Raw genomic sequence first — 15,566 nt, 5'->3', positions numbered from 1 at the left:
CCTGACGGCTGTGCCGTGGGCATGTCCTAGACACAAAGCAAAAAAAATATCAAGAAGGTCAGATGCAGTGAAGACAGAAAACAGAGACCTGGATGTAGCATCCTGGAGGTCCTCATGACTTTGAAAAGAGAAGGGTTTGTGTGTTTTATTTATTTATTTGTTTGTTTATTTTTGAGACAGAGTCTCACTGTCACCCAGGCTGGAGTGCAGTGGTACAATCTTGGCTCACTGCAACCTCTGTTGCCCAGGTTCAAGCGATTCTCCTGCCTCCTGAGTAGCTGGGATTACAGGTGCCTGCCATTGTGCCTGGCTAATTTTTGTAGTTTTAGTAGAGATGGGGTTTTACCATCTTGGCCAGGCTGGTTTTGAACTCCTGACCTCATGATCCGCTTGCTTTGGCCTCCCAAAGTGCTGGGATTACAGGCATGAGCCACCACGCCCGGCCATGTGTGTTTTATTTTTGAGACAAGGTCTCACTCTGCCGTCTAGGCTGGAGTGCAGTGGTGCACTCTTGGCTCACTGCAGCCTCAACCTCTTAGACTCAAGTGATCCTCCCACCTCAGCCTCCAGAGTAGTAGCTGGGACCACAGATGTGCACCACCACACCTGGCTAATCTTTTAATTATTTGTAAAGACGACGTGTTGCTATGTTGCCCAGGCTGGTCTGGAACTCCTGGGCTCAAGCCATCCTCCTGCCTCTTGCCTTGGCCTCCCAAAGTGCTAGGATTACAGAAGTGAGTCACTGCCCCCATGCAGTCATGGGAGTGTGATGGAGTGAGCAGGAGGGAAGGAGAAAGAGTGAATGTGAGCATCCATTTCAAGGAGTTTTGCTGTTAGAGACCAGAGCTGGGCCGGGAGTGATGGCACATGCCTGTAGTCCCAGCTACAAAGGAGGCTGAGGCAGGAGAATGGCTTGAACCTGGGAGGTGGAGGTTGCAGTGAGTGGAGATCATGCCATTGCACTCCAGCCTGGGTGATGGACACAGACTCTGTCTCAAAACCAAAAAAGAGCAGAGCTAAGGGGATCTAGTGTCAGTTGGCTGATTTGAAAGGAGAATAGTAACAGCTTGTTCTCAGTAATGGGTATGATCCAAAAGAGGGCGTGCACTGAAGACAAAGGAGAGGGGACAGTTTCTGGAGTGACGTCTCTGAGTCGTGCAAGTAGAAGGGTCTTCTGTGTATGAACAGCATGGACGCTCATCCAGAGACACTGGCCGACGGCAGATCCCTGGCACAGAGAGGGAGGCAGCGGTGGGCATGGCAGCCTGTGGCAGGTCTCTTCTAATTGCTTCCATTTCCCTCAGAGAAATGGGAAATGAGACTACAAGCAAGGAGGAGGTGCGAGAGGGCTTGAGGGGAGAGGAGAAGGAAGGGTATGAAGAAAGGGTCAGGGTAACAGGATGCGGTCACAGCAGCCCCCAGACCCACTTGAGGGTATGGATGAGGCACTTAAAAATAAGAGCAGTAGCGGGCCAGGCACAGTGGCTCACGTCTGTAATCCCAGCACTTTGGGAGGCCGAGGCGGGCCGATCACCTGAGGTCAGGAGTTGGAGGCCAGGCTGACCAACATGAAGAAAACCCCGTCTCTACTAAAAATACAAAATTAGCTGGGCATGGTGGCGGACACCTGTAATCCCAGCTACTCGGGAGGCTGAGGCAAAAGACTCGAACCCGGGAGGCAGAGGTTGCAGTGAGCCGAGATTGTGCCATTGTATTCCAGCCTGGGCAACAAAAGCAAAGCTCTGTCTCAAAAAAAGGACCTGGTGCAGTGGCTCACGCCTATAATCCCAGTGCTTTGGGAGGCTGAGGCATGAGGATCACTTGAGCCCAGAAGGCTGCAATAAGCCGTGCACCAATGCTTTCCAGCCTGAGTGACAGAATGAGAACCTGTCTCAAAAAAAAAAAAAAAAAAAAAAAAAAAATCCAAAAACCCACCACCTAGCAGGTGACTTTGACTTTGACAATATCCCTAATACAACTGTTACTGACTGGAGGGAAAAAAAAAAACAATCAGCAAGGTTGTGGGATTTCCTCTTCCTAGCCATATTTGGCTGTTTCTTTCAGGTAGGGAAAGGGGAAGAGCAGGCAGTGTGAGATGAACTGGGTCACAGCTGCAGGAGTTAGCAGGATCAATGGGGTCAGCCAACTATGGCCCACTGGTCACATCCAGCCCACTGCATTTTTTTTTGTTTGTTTGTTTGAGAGGGAGTTTTGCTGTTGTCACCCAGGCTGGAGTGCAATGGCGTGATCTCGGCTCACCACAACTTCTGCCTCCCAGGTTCAAGTCATTCTCCTGCCTCAGCCTCCTGAGTAGCTAGGATTACAGGCACCCACCACTACGCCCAACTAATTTTTGTATTTTGAGTAAAGACAGGGTTTCACCATGTTGGCCAGGCTGGTCTCGAACTCCTGACCTCAGGTGATCTGACTTCCTCAAGCCTCCCCAAAGTGCTGGGATGACAGGCATGAGCCACTGTGCCTGGCCCAGCCCACTGCTTTTATATCAAACCTTTTTCTTTTTTTTTTTTTGGAGACGGAGTCTCGCTCTGCCGCCCAGGCTGGAGTGCAGTGGCTGGATCTCAGCTCACTGCAAGCTCCGCCTCCCGGGTTTACGCCATTCTCCTGCCTCAGCCTCCCCAGTAGCTGGGACTACAGGCGCCCGCCACCTCGCCCGGCTAGTTTTTTGTATTTTTTAGTAGAGACGGGGTTTCACCATGTTAGCCAGGATGGTCTCGATCTCCCGACCTCGTGATCCGCCCGTCTCGGCCTCCCAAAGTGCTGGGATTACAGGCTTGAGCCACCGCGCCCGGCCTATATCAAACCTTTTTCTATTGTGGTAAAATATATATAACAAAAACTTACTGTTTAACCAATTATTTATTTATTTGTTTTTGCAGAGATGGGGTCTTACCATGTTGCCCAGGATGGTCTTGAACTCTTTTTTTTTCTTTTTTTTTTTTTAATAGTCTCACTTTGTTGCCCAGGCTGGAGTGCAATGGTGCGATTTCAGCTCACTGCGACCTCTGCCTCCCAGATTCAAGCGATTCTCCCTCCTCAGCCTCCTGAGTAGCTGAGATTACAGGCACAGGCCACCACACCTGGTTAATTTTTGTAGTTTTGTAAACATGGGGTTTCACCATATTGGCCAGGCTGATCTTGAACTCCTGACCTCATGTGATCTGCCTGCCTCGGCCTCCCAAAGTGCTGGGATTACAGGCATGAGCCACCACTCCCAGCTGGTCTTGAACTCTTGGTGGGTGAACAAGTGAGCCAGCCAGCAAGGCTTCATCTGTATCTACAGCCACTCCCCATGGCTAGCTTTACCGCCTGAGCTCTGCCTCCTGCCAGATCAGCGGTGGCATTAGATTCTTACAGGAGTGCAAACCTTATTGTGAATGAACCATGGATGTGAGGGATCTAGGTTGAGTGCTTCTTACGAGAATCTAATGCCTGATGATCTGTCACTATCTCCCATCACCCCCAGATGGGACTGTCTAGTTGAAGGAAAACAAGCTCAGGGCTCCCATTGAGTCTACATTATGGTGAGTTGCATAGTTATTTCATTATACATTACAATGTAATAATAGAAATAAAGTATGCAATAAATGTAATGCTATAGCAGGTGTCAGTGCTTCATTCCATCTTATGGCTGAATAATATTCCACTGTAGGGACAGACCACATTTAGTTTATCCATTCATCCGCTGATAGACACTAGGTTACTTCCATGTTTTGGCTGGTGTGAATAATGCTGCTATGGACGTGGGTGTACCATGATCTGTTTGAGTCCCTGTTTTCATTCTCTTGGATGTTTACCTAGGAATGGAATTCCTGGGGCCTATGATAACTACTGCCTATTGCGTGGCTCACAAACCAAGAATGGTGTGGTAGACAGAACAATGGCCCCCCACCCAATGATGTTCATGTCCCATCCCCAGAACCTGTCAATAGTTACCTTACGTGGCAAAAGGGACTCTGCAGATGTGATTACGTTAAGGATTTTGAGATGGGGAGATTATTCTGGATTATCTGGGTGGGCCCAAGAGAGGGAGATGAAAGGGTGAGAGAGATGGGATGGCAGAAACAGAGACTGAGAGGTGCACTTTGAAGATGGAGGAAGGGGCCACAAGCCAAGGAATGTGAGTGGCATCTACAAGTTGGAAAAGGGAAGGAAACAGATTCTCCCCTGGAACTTTAGGAGAAATGCAACCCTGCTTACACCCTGAATTTAGCCAAACATAACCCGTCCGGACTTCTGACCTCCAGAGAATAAATTTGTGTTGTTTTTTAAAATTACACACACACACACACACATACACATACACATACAAATATTTATAGAGATGGAATCTCCCTATGTTGCTGCCCAGGCTGGTCTCCAACTCCTGGCCTCAAGTGATCCTCCTGCATCAGCCTCCCAAAGTGCTGAGATTACAGGCATGAGCCACGATTCCTGGTCAGATTTGTGTTGTTTTATGCCACTAAGCTTGTAGTAACTTGTTACAGAGGCCATAGAACTTTTACATTTTCAAATGGTTGGAAAGCAATCAAATGAATGATATTTTGTGGCACATGAAATTATACGACATTCCATTTGTGTCCATAAGCCAAGTGTTATTGGTACCCAGAGATGCCCATTGATTCATACACCATCTAGGACTGCTTTCCAGCCAGAAGGGCAGAGTTGAGTGCTTGCAGGAGGCCATGTGGTCTGCAAAGCCTAAAATATTTACTATCTGGTCCTTTTGGGAAAAAAACCTTGCTGACTCCTAATATATTTATTCATTTTGTTCTTCTTGTTTGTTTGTTTTTTGAGACGGAGTCTTGCTCTGTTGCTAGACTGGAGTGCAATGCCACGATCTCGGCTCACTGCAACCTCCACTTCCCACATTAAAGCGATTCTCCTGCCTCAGTTTCCTGGGTAGTTGGGAGTATAGGCACACACCACCACGCCCGGCTAATTTTTTGTATTTTAGTGGAGACGGGGTTTTACCATGTTGATCAGGATGGTTTCGATCTCCTGACATCATGATCCACCTGCCTCGGCCTCCCAAAGTGCTGGGATTACAGGGGTGAGCCACCGCACCCGGCCTGTTTGTTTTTGAGATGCTTTGTCACCCAGGCTGGAGTGCAGTGGTGCAATCTCGGCTCATGGCAGCCTCTGCCTCCCAGGTTCAAGGGATTCTCATGCCTCACTCTCCGGAGTAGCTGGGATTACAGGCACCCACCACCATGCCTAGCTAATTTTTCTATTTCTCGTAGAGGTAGGGTCTTGCCATGTTGGCTGGGCTGGTCTGAAACTCCTGACTTCAAGTGATCCACCTGCCTTGGCCTCCCAAAGTGTTGAGATTACAGGTAAGAGCCACCACTAATGGCCTGATTTTTTTTTTTTTTTTTTTTTTTTTTTTTTGAGGCGGAATGTGGCTCTCCCAGGCTGGAGTGCAGTGGCGCAATCTTGGCTCACTACAATCTCCACCTCCCAGGTTCAAGCAATTCTCCTGCCTCAGCCTCCCAAGCAGCTGGGACTACAGGCATGTGCCACCATGCCTAGATATTTATTTTTTTGTCTTTTTAGTAGAGATTGGGTTTCACTATGTTGGTCAGGCTGGTCTTGAACTCCCGACCTCAAATGATCCACCCACCTCTTCCTTCCAAAGTGCTGGGATTGGCCGGGCGCGGTGGCTCAAGCCTGTAATCCCAGCACTTTGGGAGGCCGAGATGGGCGGATCACAAGGTCAGGAGATCAAGACCATCCTGGCTAACACAGTGAAACCCCGTCTCCACTAAAAAAATACAAAAAACTAGCCGGGCGAGGTGGCGGGCGCCTGTAGTCCCAGCTACTCGGGAGGCTGAGGCAGGAGAATGGCGTAAACCCGGGAGGCGGAGCTTGCAGTGAGCTGAGATCTGGCCACTGCACTCCAGCCTGGGCGACAGAGCGAGACTCCGTCTCAAAAACAAACAAACAAACAAACAAACAAAACAAAGTGCTGGGATTACAGGCATGAGCCGTGGCACCCGGCCTGATTGATTATTTTTATTTTTTGTTTTATTTATTTTTTTGAGACGGAGTCTTGCTCTGTTGCCCAGGCTGGAGTGCAGTGGCATGATCTCGGCTCACTGCAACCTCTGCCTCCTGAATTCAAGCGATTCTCCTGCCTCAGCCTCCTGAGTGGCTGGGACTACAGGCACGTGCCATCACGCCTGGCTAATTTTTTTGTATTTTTAGTAGAGACAGGGTTTCACCGTGTTAGCCAGGATGGTCTCAATCTCCTGACCTCGTGATCCACCTGCCTTGGCCTTCCAGAGTGCTGGGATTACAGGCGTGAGCCACTGTGCCCTGCTGATTATTTTTACTTAAAATTTTGTTTTGAGACAGAGTCTTGCTTGTTGCCCAGGCTGGAGTGCAGTGGTACAATCTGGGCTCACTGCAACCTCTGCCTCCTGGATTCAAGCAATTCTCCTGCCTCAGCCTCCAGAGTAGCTGGAATTATAGGCACCTGTCACCACGCCTGGCTAATTTTTGTATATTAGTAGAGATGGGGTTTTGTCATGTTGGCCAGGCTGGTCTTGAACTCCTGACCTCAGGTGATCCACTGGCCTCGGCCTTCCAAAGTGCTGGGATTACAGGTGTGAGCCACCGTGCCCGGCCCGGTCAAGGCAGTTCTGTAGGGGAGGAGCAGGAGGCAGACGTGCTTGCTCCAGCGGCAATTCATTCATTCATTCATTTTTTCAGGCACTGGAGATGTCATTCAGTGCATTTGGTTTTGTGGCCCTATGGCATATATTGATTGTCTCCAAATGTCATCATTTCCTGAGCACAGCTCCTGTCGCTGCAGTGTGGTCGGGAGCTTCTTGAGGGCAGCGTTTCTGTTTGACTTCCATGTTGCCAACTAGGATATGTGAACACAGAAAGAAGTAGCCAGGGCTGATTGGACAGTCCCTCTCCAGGGCTGTGCAAATGATGCCCATGTTCCTCGGGGACACAGAGGGGGTCCTGGAAGGCTGATGGGCAGCCCTGATTCTGCTGCCTTCTGCCTGGGCTACAGTAAGACCTCATTCGATGGGGGAATCACAAGCAGCAGGGTAATACGAGGGGGGCACTTGCTTGGGGAACAAAAGTTAACGGGGGCACCAAACCTGTCAGTAATCAAGATTCACAAAATTTTAATGCAATACTTCAGATAAATCAAAATTGGGCAGGCATAGTGGCTCACACCTATAATCCCAGCACTTTGGGGAGACCAAGGCAGGAGGATGGCTTGAGTCCAAGAGTTTAAGACCAGCCTGGGCAACATAGTGAGACCCTGTCTCTACAAAAAATTTAAAAAATTGCCGAACATGATGGTGGCATGCTTGTAGTCCCAGCAACTTGAGAGGCTGAGTTGGGAAGATCACAAGGGCCTAGGAGTTCAAGGCTGCAAAGAGCTATTATATTACCACTATACTCCTGCCTGGGCAACAGAATGAGACCCTGTCTCAAGAAAAAAATTGAAATTAATGCCAAAAATTTACAATAAGCAAAATATCTGAATCACAAATTAAAAACACATTTATTGATTTATAATAAATCAATATTAGAAATCAATGTTGAACCAGCTTTTGATTTTGATTTTTTAAATTTTTGAGACAGTCTCACTTTGTCGCCCAGGCTGGAGCTCAGTGGTGCGATCTCCACTCACTGCAACCTCTGCTTCCCTGGTTCAAGTGATTCTCCTGCCTCAGCCTCCTGAGTAGCTGGGATTACAGGCACTCGTCACCATGCCCAGCTAATTTTTGTTTTCAGTAGAGACGGAGTTTCACCATGTTGGCCAGGCTGGTCTCGAACTTCTGACCTCAAGTGATCTACCTGCCTCTGCCTCCCAAAGTGCTCGGATTACAGGTGTGAGCCACCACACCTGGCCGTCTTTGAATTTAAAACATTTTATTATTATTATTATTACTTCATGAGACAGAGTCTCACTCTGTCGCCGAGGCTGGAGTGCAGTGGTGCAATCTCAGCTCACTGCAACCTCTGCCTCCCGGGTTCAAGAGATTCCCCTGCCTCAGCCTCGGAGTAGCTGCGACTACAGGTGCCCGTCACCACGCCTGGCTATTTTTTTTTTTTGTATTTTTAGTAGAGGTGGGGTTTCATCGTGTTAGCCAGGATGGCCTCAATCTCCTGACCTTGTGATCTGCCCGCCTTGGACTCCCAGTTAAAATTTGTTTGTTTATTTTATTTATTTATTTATTGAGATGGAGTCTGGCTCTGTCGCCCAGGCTGGAGTGCGGTGGCACGATCTCAGCTCACTGCAAGCTCCGCCTCCTAGGTTCATGCCATTCTCCTGCCTCAGCCTGTAGCTGGGACTACAGGCGCCCACCACCACACCCGGCTAATTTTTTGTATCGTTAGTAGAGACGGGGTTTCACAGTGTTAGCCAGGACTGTCTCGATCTCCTGACCTCGTGATCTGCCCGCCTCTGCATCCCAAAGTGCTAGGATTACAGGCATCAGACACCGTGCCTGGCCAGATTTATTATTAAGACAGGGTTTTGCACTGTTGCCCAGTCTGAAGTGCCATGGCGTGATCATAGCTCACTGTAGTCTTGAATTCCTGGGCTCAATCAACCCTCCTGCCTCAGCCTCCCAAGTAGCTGGGACTTTAGGCATGCACCACCATGCCAGGCTAATTTTTTTTTTATTATTTTTTGTGAAGACAACATCTAGTTATGTTGTCCAGGCTGGTCTCCAACTCCTGGCCTCGAGGGATCCTCCTGCCTTGGTCTTCCAAAGTGCTGAGATTACAAGTGTGAGACACTGTGCCTGGCCATTATTTGAATTTAAAGATAAGCATCGACAACAGTGTCTTGGAGAGCAATACTGAAGCCTGAGGGAAAGAGAAAAATCAGTAATACTGAGACAGTCATTAAAATGTGGAGAATGTGTTTACCATGGATTTTTGGCAGTAATTTATTTTATTTATTTTGTTTTATTGAGACAGGGTCTTGCTGTGTCACCCAGGCTAGAGTGCAGTAGCATGATCACAGCTCACTGCAGCCTCAACCTCCCTGGGCTCAAGGGATCCTCCCACCTCTCCCTCCCGAATAGCTGGGACTACATCACCACAACAAGCTAATTCTTTTATATGTTTTGTAGAGACGGGGTCTCGCCATGTTGCCCAGGCTGGTCTTGAACTCCTGAGCTCAAGCAATCCACTCACTTAGGCCTCCCAAAGTGCTGGGATTACAGGCATGAGCCACTGTGCCCAGACAATTTTGATGTTTTAAAATGTTAAATTAAGACATAATTTGAGGCCAGGCGTGGTGGCTCATGCCTGCAATCCCAGCACTTTGGGAGACCAAGGCTGGTGGATCACTTGAGGTCAGGAGTTCGAGACCAGCCTGGGCAACATGCCAAGACCCCATCTCTACAAAAAATGCAAAAATTACCTGGGCATAGTGGTGCACTCCTGTAGTCCCAGCTACTTGGGAGGCTGAGGGACAAGAATCACTTGAACCTGGGAGACGGAGGTTGCCGTGAGTCGAGATTGCACCACTGCACTCCAGCCTGGGTAACAGACTGAGACTGTGTCTGAGAAACAACAATAACAACAAGGAAAACCCAACATAATTTATCTTGGGTGTTGAGATCTTTGGCACTCTCTTACATTTTGCGACCTCAACTCTTGCCCCAGGAACCAGAGTCTGTGTCGGCCTAGAAATGACTTCCAAGACAAATTAAAAAGCAGGTCTCTGTCATCCCCTGGGCTGGACTCCAAATGCCACTGCTTTGGGGGGGCTTCCTTGATTTATTAGGAAAAGGAATGGGCACCTGCTACCCCGTTCAGTGTGGTCAGGCAGCTCCTGGGTCTGCCTGGGCCACCCACTTGTGCCTAGGGTTTACCTCTCATTCTTCCTGCCAAGGCTGTCTCCAGGGACATCAGCTTTGCAGGTCACTCTCTGCAGTTCATGTATGTGCCCAGCCCTGTACCATCCCCCGCGAAGAGAGAAAAGAGTAAAAGCACAGTCCCTCTTCTCTGGGAGACAAAATTGGACCAAGGAGGCCAGGTGCAGTAGCTCACGCCTGTAATCCCAGCACTTTGGGAGGCAGAGGCGGATGGATCACGAGGTCAGGAGTTCAAGACCAGCCTGGCCAACATAGCGAAACCCTGTCTCTACTAAAAACACAAAAAATTTAGCCAGGTGTGGTGGTGGGCGTCTGTAATCTCAGCTACTTGGGAGGCTGAGGCAGGAGAACAGGAGAATCACTTGAACCTGGGAGGCGGAGGTTCCAGTGAGCCGAGATCGCGCCACTGCACTCCAACCTGGGCGACAGTGCGAGACTCTGTCTCAAAAAAAAAAAAAAAAAAAAAAAATTGAACCAGGGAGACATCCAGAGAACAATGTGAAGGCCACATATAACCAAGTATGACAGAATGCTTTGCTCTGCAAAAGAACAAAAGCAAGTACAAAATAAGGCCCTGATCAGAGGTGAGGTGTGACAGGTCGGAGGATGAGTGTGATATAAAGAACGAGGGCTTTCCGCAGTCAGCACTCCTGAGTCCATCCTTATCTGCAACTGTGAGCCTCTGTCTTTCCATCTTCAAAATGAGAGGATAAAGAGACAGTAATGCATCAGAATAGCTTGCTCACTGCTGGGTGAGGTGGCTCATGCCTGTAATCCCAGCACTTTGGGGACTGGGGCAGGCAGATCGCCTGAGGTCAGGAGTTCAAGACCAGCCTGGCTAACATGGCAAAATCCCGTCTGTACTAAAAATACAAAAATTAGCCGGGCTTGGTGGTGTGTGCCTGTAGCCATAGCTACTCGGGAGGCTGAGGCAGAAGAATCGTTTGAACCCAGGAGGTGGAGGTTGCAGTGAGCTGAGATCGTGCCACTGCACTCCAGCCTGGGTAACAGAGGAAGACTCCATCTGAAAAAAAAAAAAAAAGCTTGCTCACTAAGGGCAGTTAAAAATAGGCTTCCTGCCAGGGCCATCCATGGTTCATGCTTGTAATCCCAGCAATTTGGGAGGTAGAGGTAGGATTCCTTGAGTCCCAGGAGTTCAAGACCAGGCTGGGCAACATAGTGAGACTCCCATCTCTATTCATGAAAAACAGTAAAAAGTTTTTTGTTTTTTTTTTTTGAGATGGAGTTTCGCTCTTGTTGCCCAGGCTGGTGTGCAATGGCACGATCTTGGCTCACTGCAGCCTCCACCTCCTAGTTCAAGCGATTCTCCTGCTTCAGCCTCCCAAGTAGCTGGGATTACAGGCATGCGCCACCACACCCCCGGCTAATTTTGTATTTTTAGTAGAGACGGGGTTTCTCCGTGTTGGTCAGGCTGGTCTTGAACTCCCGACCTCAGGTGATCCACCTGCCTCAGCCTCCCAAAGTGCTGAGATTACAGGGGTGAGCCACTGCACCCGGCCGAAAGTTTGTTTGTTTGTTTGTTTTAAATAAAAATATAGTAAGCCTTCCAGAGACTTTTTTTGTGAAGTGGTCTGGGATCTCTCCTTAGAGAAACTGCCTAACAGGTTGCTTCAAGGATTGGAGAGCATGTATGCAAAACTGTTCTGCATCCACCGGGTGCTGGCAACATCTAATAACAATATTTCCCAATAATAACAGTAACTATTGTTACTAGTAGGAATAAGTCAAATTAGGAGGCGCGATTTAGGCGGAACCTGGAAGGCTGTGGGCAGGATCCAGGACATTCCAAGGCAGGCGTGGGCTTCCTGAGCCAGAAGCCAACCCTCCAGGAGCCAAGGGAGGGCCTGGGGCCGGAAGGTGGGGCGTGCGAGCGGAGGACGGAAGCTCGCCGCCAGGGTCCCCGTCCCTGCCCTAAGTCGTCACCCCCTCGTAGGGAGCGCACCCTGGCGGAGGTGCAAGTCCCACTCGGGCTTTGTTATGAATGAGAAGCTGCAGCCTTCAGCCCGCGGAGGGAACAGTGGGGGTCTGGGGGGAATAGCAGGACACCCGGCAGCAACCAGCAGACCTCCCGGCAGCGCCGGCAGCCTGGGCCCGGGGGCCGCTGCCGTTCGGGCCCAACTCCACCTTCCCCTCTCCGCCGGGGGCCCGGGTTTCCTAGGGCGGCCCCAGCATCCGAGGCGCCCTTTGCCGTCCCCTCGCCAGGTCCAGGATTCCCAGGATCCGGAGTCCTTGCCGTGCGTTCAGCGGCGCGCAGCTCAGCAGGGAGGGAGAGAGGAGGCTGGCCGGCCTCGGAAGTCAGCCCCAAGTTACATGTGGGAAGCGGTGGCTGTGACGCAAGTTTCCAGGGGGCCCTGGGCTTGGCTCGAAGGGAGCACACCGGAGAGGCTCCGCTCCGTGCAGTTGCAATGGTGAAAAAGCAGAAGCCCCAAGCGCGAACCCCAGGCCGCCTTCCTTGCTGCCGCAGCACGCCCGACCCAGCCGCGCCCCCTCCTCCCCGCGGGCCGGCCGAGCGCGCGGACCCTGCACTGGGCAGTAGCCGCTGGACCCCGGGCTGCACAGGCTGGCCTCCCCGCGCGGTGGCTGGCCTTTTTTTTTTTTTTGCAACGCTTGCCAACCTGTCAGCTGATGGACCTCATCACCCATAGTGGCGCATGTAGCTCGGCCGCAGCTCGCTCCATTCACGCCGCGCCCCCCAAGCCCGCCCGCGGCCCCCGGCCCCCTGTGCCCAGCGAGAGGCCTGCAGACCCCGGCTGCAGCCGGTCCCCGGGGGCCCGCGCCCCTCTCGCCCCGGCTTCGCGCCGCCTGGGGGGCGCTGCAAATAGTCCTTTGTTTACATGCAATTCCTTACTCCGCGGAAGGAGGCCGGGGGAGTGCTGAGTTTTTACCAGCTGTTTCCCGCCTTGAAACAGACATCTGATCAGCTGCAAACACACACACACACACATACACACGCCCGGGGAGGCAGGCCGGAGAGACCTCCCTCCCGCCCCTCCCGCCCGCCTCCCTCCCCTCGCCGCCGCCGCCGCCGCCGCCAGCATCTGGGACCGGCCGATTCTGCACCTCCGTCCGGCGCTGCCCTTTGATTCGGATTTCCATCTTGCATTCTCCGGCTGATCGCGGGACCTGGCTCGTGCAGAGGAGGGGGGCCGATCGCTATGGAGTATTTCATGGTGCCCACTCAGAAGGTGCCCTCTTTGCAACATTTCAGGAAAACAGAGAAAGAAGTGATAGGAGGGCTCTGTAGGTGTGTACTCCTCCTTCCCCCACCCCCTTCCTACCATTGCAGACCCCGGCTAGCCCGCCCGGGCGGGCGCGCGTGTGCGCACGCATGGCCCGCGCCGCCGACCCCGCTAGCCTTTCTTAGCTGCCGGGACGGCTGCAGCCCCACGCGCCGGGTTCGCGCCGCCCCGGGACCCTCCTCCCTTGGAGCATGGGGGCCCCAAGCGGCCCCGGCCACTTTTGTCCGCTGCAGGCGGGCGAGTCGCAACGTTTGTAAATTGCAAACAGACCCACGTGGTTCTGCAGCAGTCCCGGCCATGCTTGGTGCTGGTGGCCTTCCCCCCCGCGCTTCCTCTTTCCCCCTCCCGCGGCGGCTTCCTTCCTCTCCTTCCTTCCTCGCGATCTTAGGTCGTCCCCATCCAAGGGGGTCTCGGGGCCCGGGGCGCGCGTGGGGGTGTAGCTAGGGCGGCTACAATGCAGCCATGCCGCGGCTCCCGGCGCGGGGTGGGGGCGGGGAGCCGGGCACTGTGCGTGTTTGCAGAGTGGGGCTGCAGCGGGGTTGGGGGCGTGCTCGCGTGTGGGTGTGGGGGGTGGGCGGGCCCCGAGGGGCCCGCGCGGCCGGTAGGGGCGCCGCGGCCCGGGGCACGTTGGCTGCCGCTCGCTCGCCCGCCCGCTCCCGGGCGCTGTTTACTAGCGAGGCCTGGACGTGACTCTGCAGCCCTCTTGGAGTAGGCGGACCTCTGCGCGCGGCCTCGCGGGAGCTGTAGTTCTCCGCATCCTGCTGGTGCAGCATTGTGGGATTTGTAGGCGCTCCTGGGCCACGCTTTCCCTGCACAAAGCTCGGACCCATGGGCACGGTGGGCAAGGCAGGCCAGGTGGGCAGGCCTTTTGGGGAGGGGACACCTGAGGCTGCCTCTAGCCTCGCAGGGCAGCTTCCCGCCGCACGTGGGTTTCCTCTGCAAACTTTCCCATCCAACGCCCCTCCCCCCTGCCGTAAACCGAAAGCGTCGGGTCCCCCGGCCGGGTGGGTGGCCCGAGATCCGCAGGCCTCCCCAGAAGCCACTTTGCAAGCTTTGGTCCTAGGTTGCTCGAAACCCAAAGGGTGATGGATTCAAGGACCACACACAGCTAAGCCACCCCGCACACTTCTTAAAATGCACATGCCTGGAACTCTGATCGCTGGCGCCCGGACATCTGCATTTTGAACGACCCCCCGGGCGGGGTATGGGGGAGGTGGGCGTTCTACGGAGTGCGCAAGTTTGGGACCTGCGGCCCCTTTCCTGCCGCGCTGCTCCAGGAGCGAAATGGCTCCCCAGGGCTGGAGCCACGTGCTCTGCCGCCCGAGGCAGTCTGGGCGGGGATTGAGGGAGGAGGAGCCCGCCGGTGTGGCACAGGCTGGTGGTCACTAGCGCCTCGGAATCCGGCCTGGAGGGAAGGTTGCTGCACACGTGTAGACAACTCCTGCCCAACCCGCTGCCCCAGGGGTCCCCACCTTAAGGCTACTCTGAAGTTCCCAGTCAATACCTAGACTTGGGCCAGATGATGGGTTTGGCAGCTGGCAGGGATGCCCGGCTGGCCCTTGCACGAGGCCCACCTGGAGGACCCAGTAATAATAAGTAAAAAAAAAAAATTCTTGAGCTGTTTTTAGGTTCTGGGGGCTCACTTTGCTAGAATTTTCTCATTGAATTGTCATAATCTTTCTATGAGTCAGAAGTGTCTTTTGATTCTGTGTAAAGAGGACACAGAGACTGCAGAAGGGACCACTACAGCAAGTGGTAGAGCTGGAACTTGAACCCTTGTCCTGGGGTTGCAGGCTGCTGCAGGGCTGGGCTGGGCAGCCTGCAGTGGTGCAGTTGAGCTGCTGTGCCTGCTGGAGAGGACATTCTGGGCCTGATCCTGGGCAGGGTTGGGGGGCCCTCTGGCTGCCATGCCTGGGCCTTGGGTGAGTCCTCTCAGGGCCCCCTAAGATTCTGGCTTCAATTTATCCCTGCCCCAAGCTTCCCTTTGGAGGATACCAGCAGTCCTCTAGAGTAGCTGGATCTTGGTAGGCCAAGGGCTTGAAGGTGTAGAGCCTTCGCCCAGGGTTGGGCACAGCAATGTCCATTGCAAGACAGTTAGTTGTCAGCTGTGCATTAGGCGTGGAGTTGGGGGTCCTGGATTTGTTTATCTTCAGTAGGGGTTGTAGGGTGAGGTGGGAAGCCTGTCCGGGATCAAACGTGTGCTTTAGGCAGGACTTTCTGGCCAGATGCATTTGCTTTTCTGGGTCATCTCAGGCTGGTGGGCTTTGCTCCATCCCTCAGTGACCAGCAGGGATTTCCCTTTCTGTCTCCCAGGCCTGCCAGAGGGGAGTGTAGGGCACAGTGCTGCGCACACAAGCTGCAGGTTTTGGACCTGTCGCCTAATGGTTCTGTCTCTGGAAAACAGTGCACCTGTGAGAAAATTAGC

General features: G+C 52.7%; 1 protein-coding gene across 6 annotated transcripts in view; it reads left to right on the top strand.

Moving 5' to 3' along the window:
* LOC105467847 (transcription factor AP-4) overlaps positions 1–15,566 on the top strand; it is a 67,190-nt gene that overhangs the window by 37,665 nt on the left and 13,959 nt on the right. Inside the window, exon 1 of one of the 6 annotated variants that reach the window (XM_011717610.3) lies at positions 12,906–13,146. The exons of the other annotated variants lie outside the window; for them this stretch is intronic. Within the exon in view, the coding sequence (XP_011715912.1) occupies positions 13,058–13,146 (89 nt within the window). The 5' untranslated portion in view covers positions 12,906–13,057. Of the gene's footprint in view, positions 1–12,905; positions 13,147–15,566 lie in introns of those variants that run through there. 6 annotated transcript variants of the gene reach the window in all.

This window comes from Macaca nemestrina, chromosome 18 (assembly GCF_043159975.1).
Source record: "Macaca nemestrina isolate mMacNem1 chromosome 18, mMacNem.hap1, whole genome shotgun sequence".
NCBI lineage: Eukaryota > Metazoa > Chordata > Mammalia > Primates > Cercopithecidae > Macaca > Macaca nemestrina.
The sequence above is the reverse complement of the archived record's forward strand: the minus strand, read 5'-3'. Positions and strand labels throughout refer to the sequence as shown.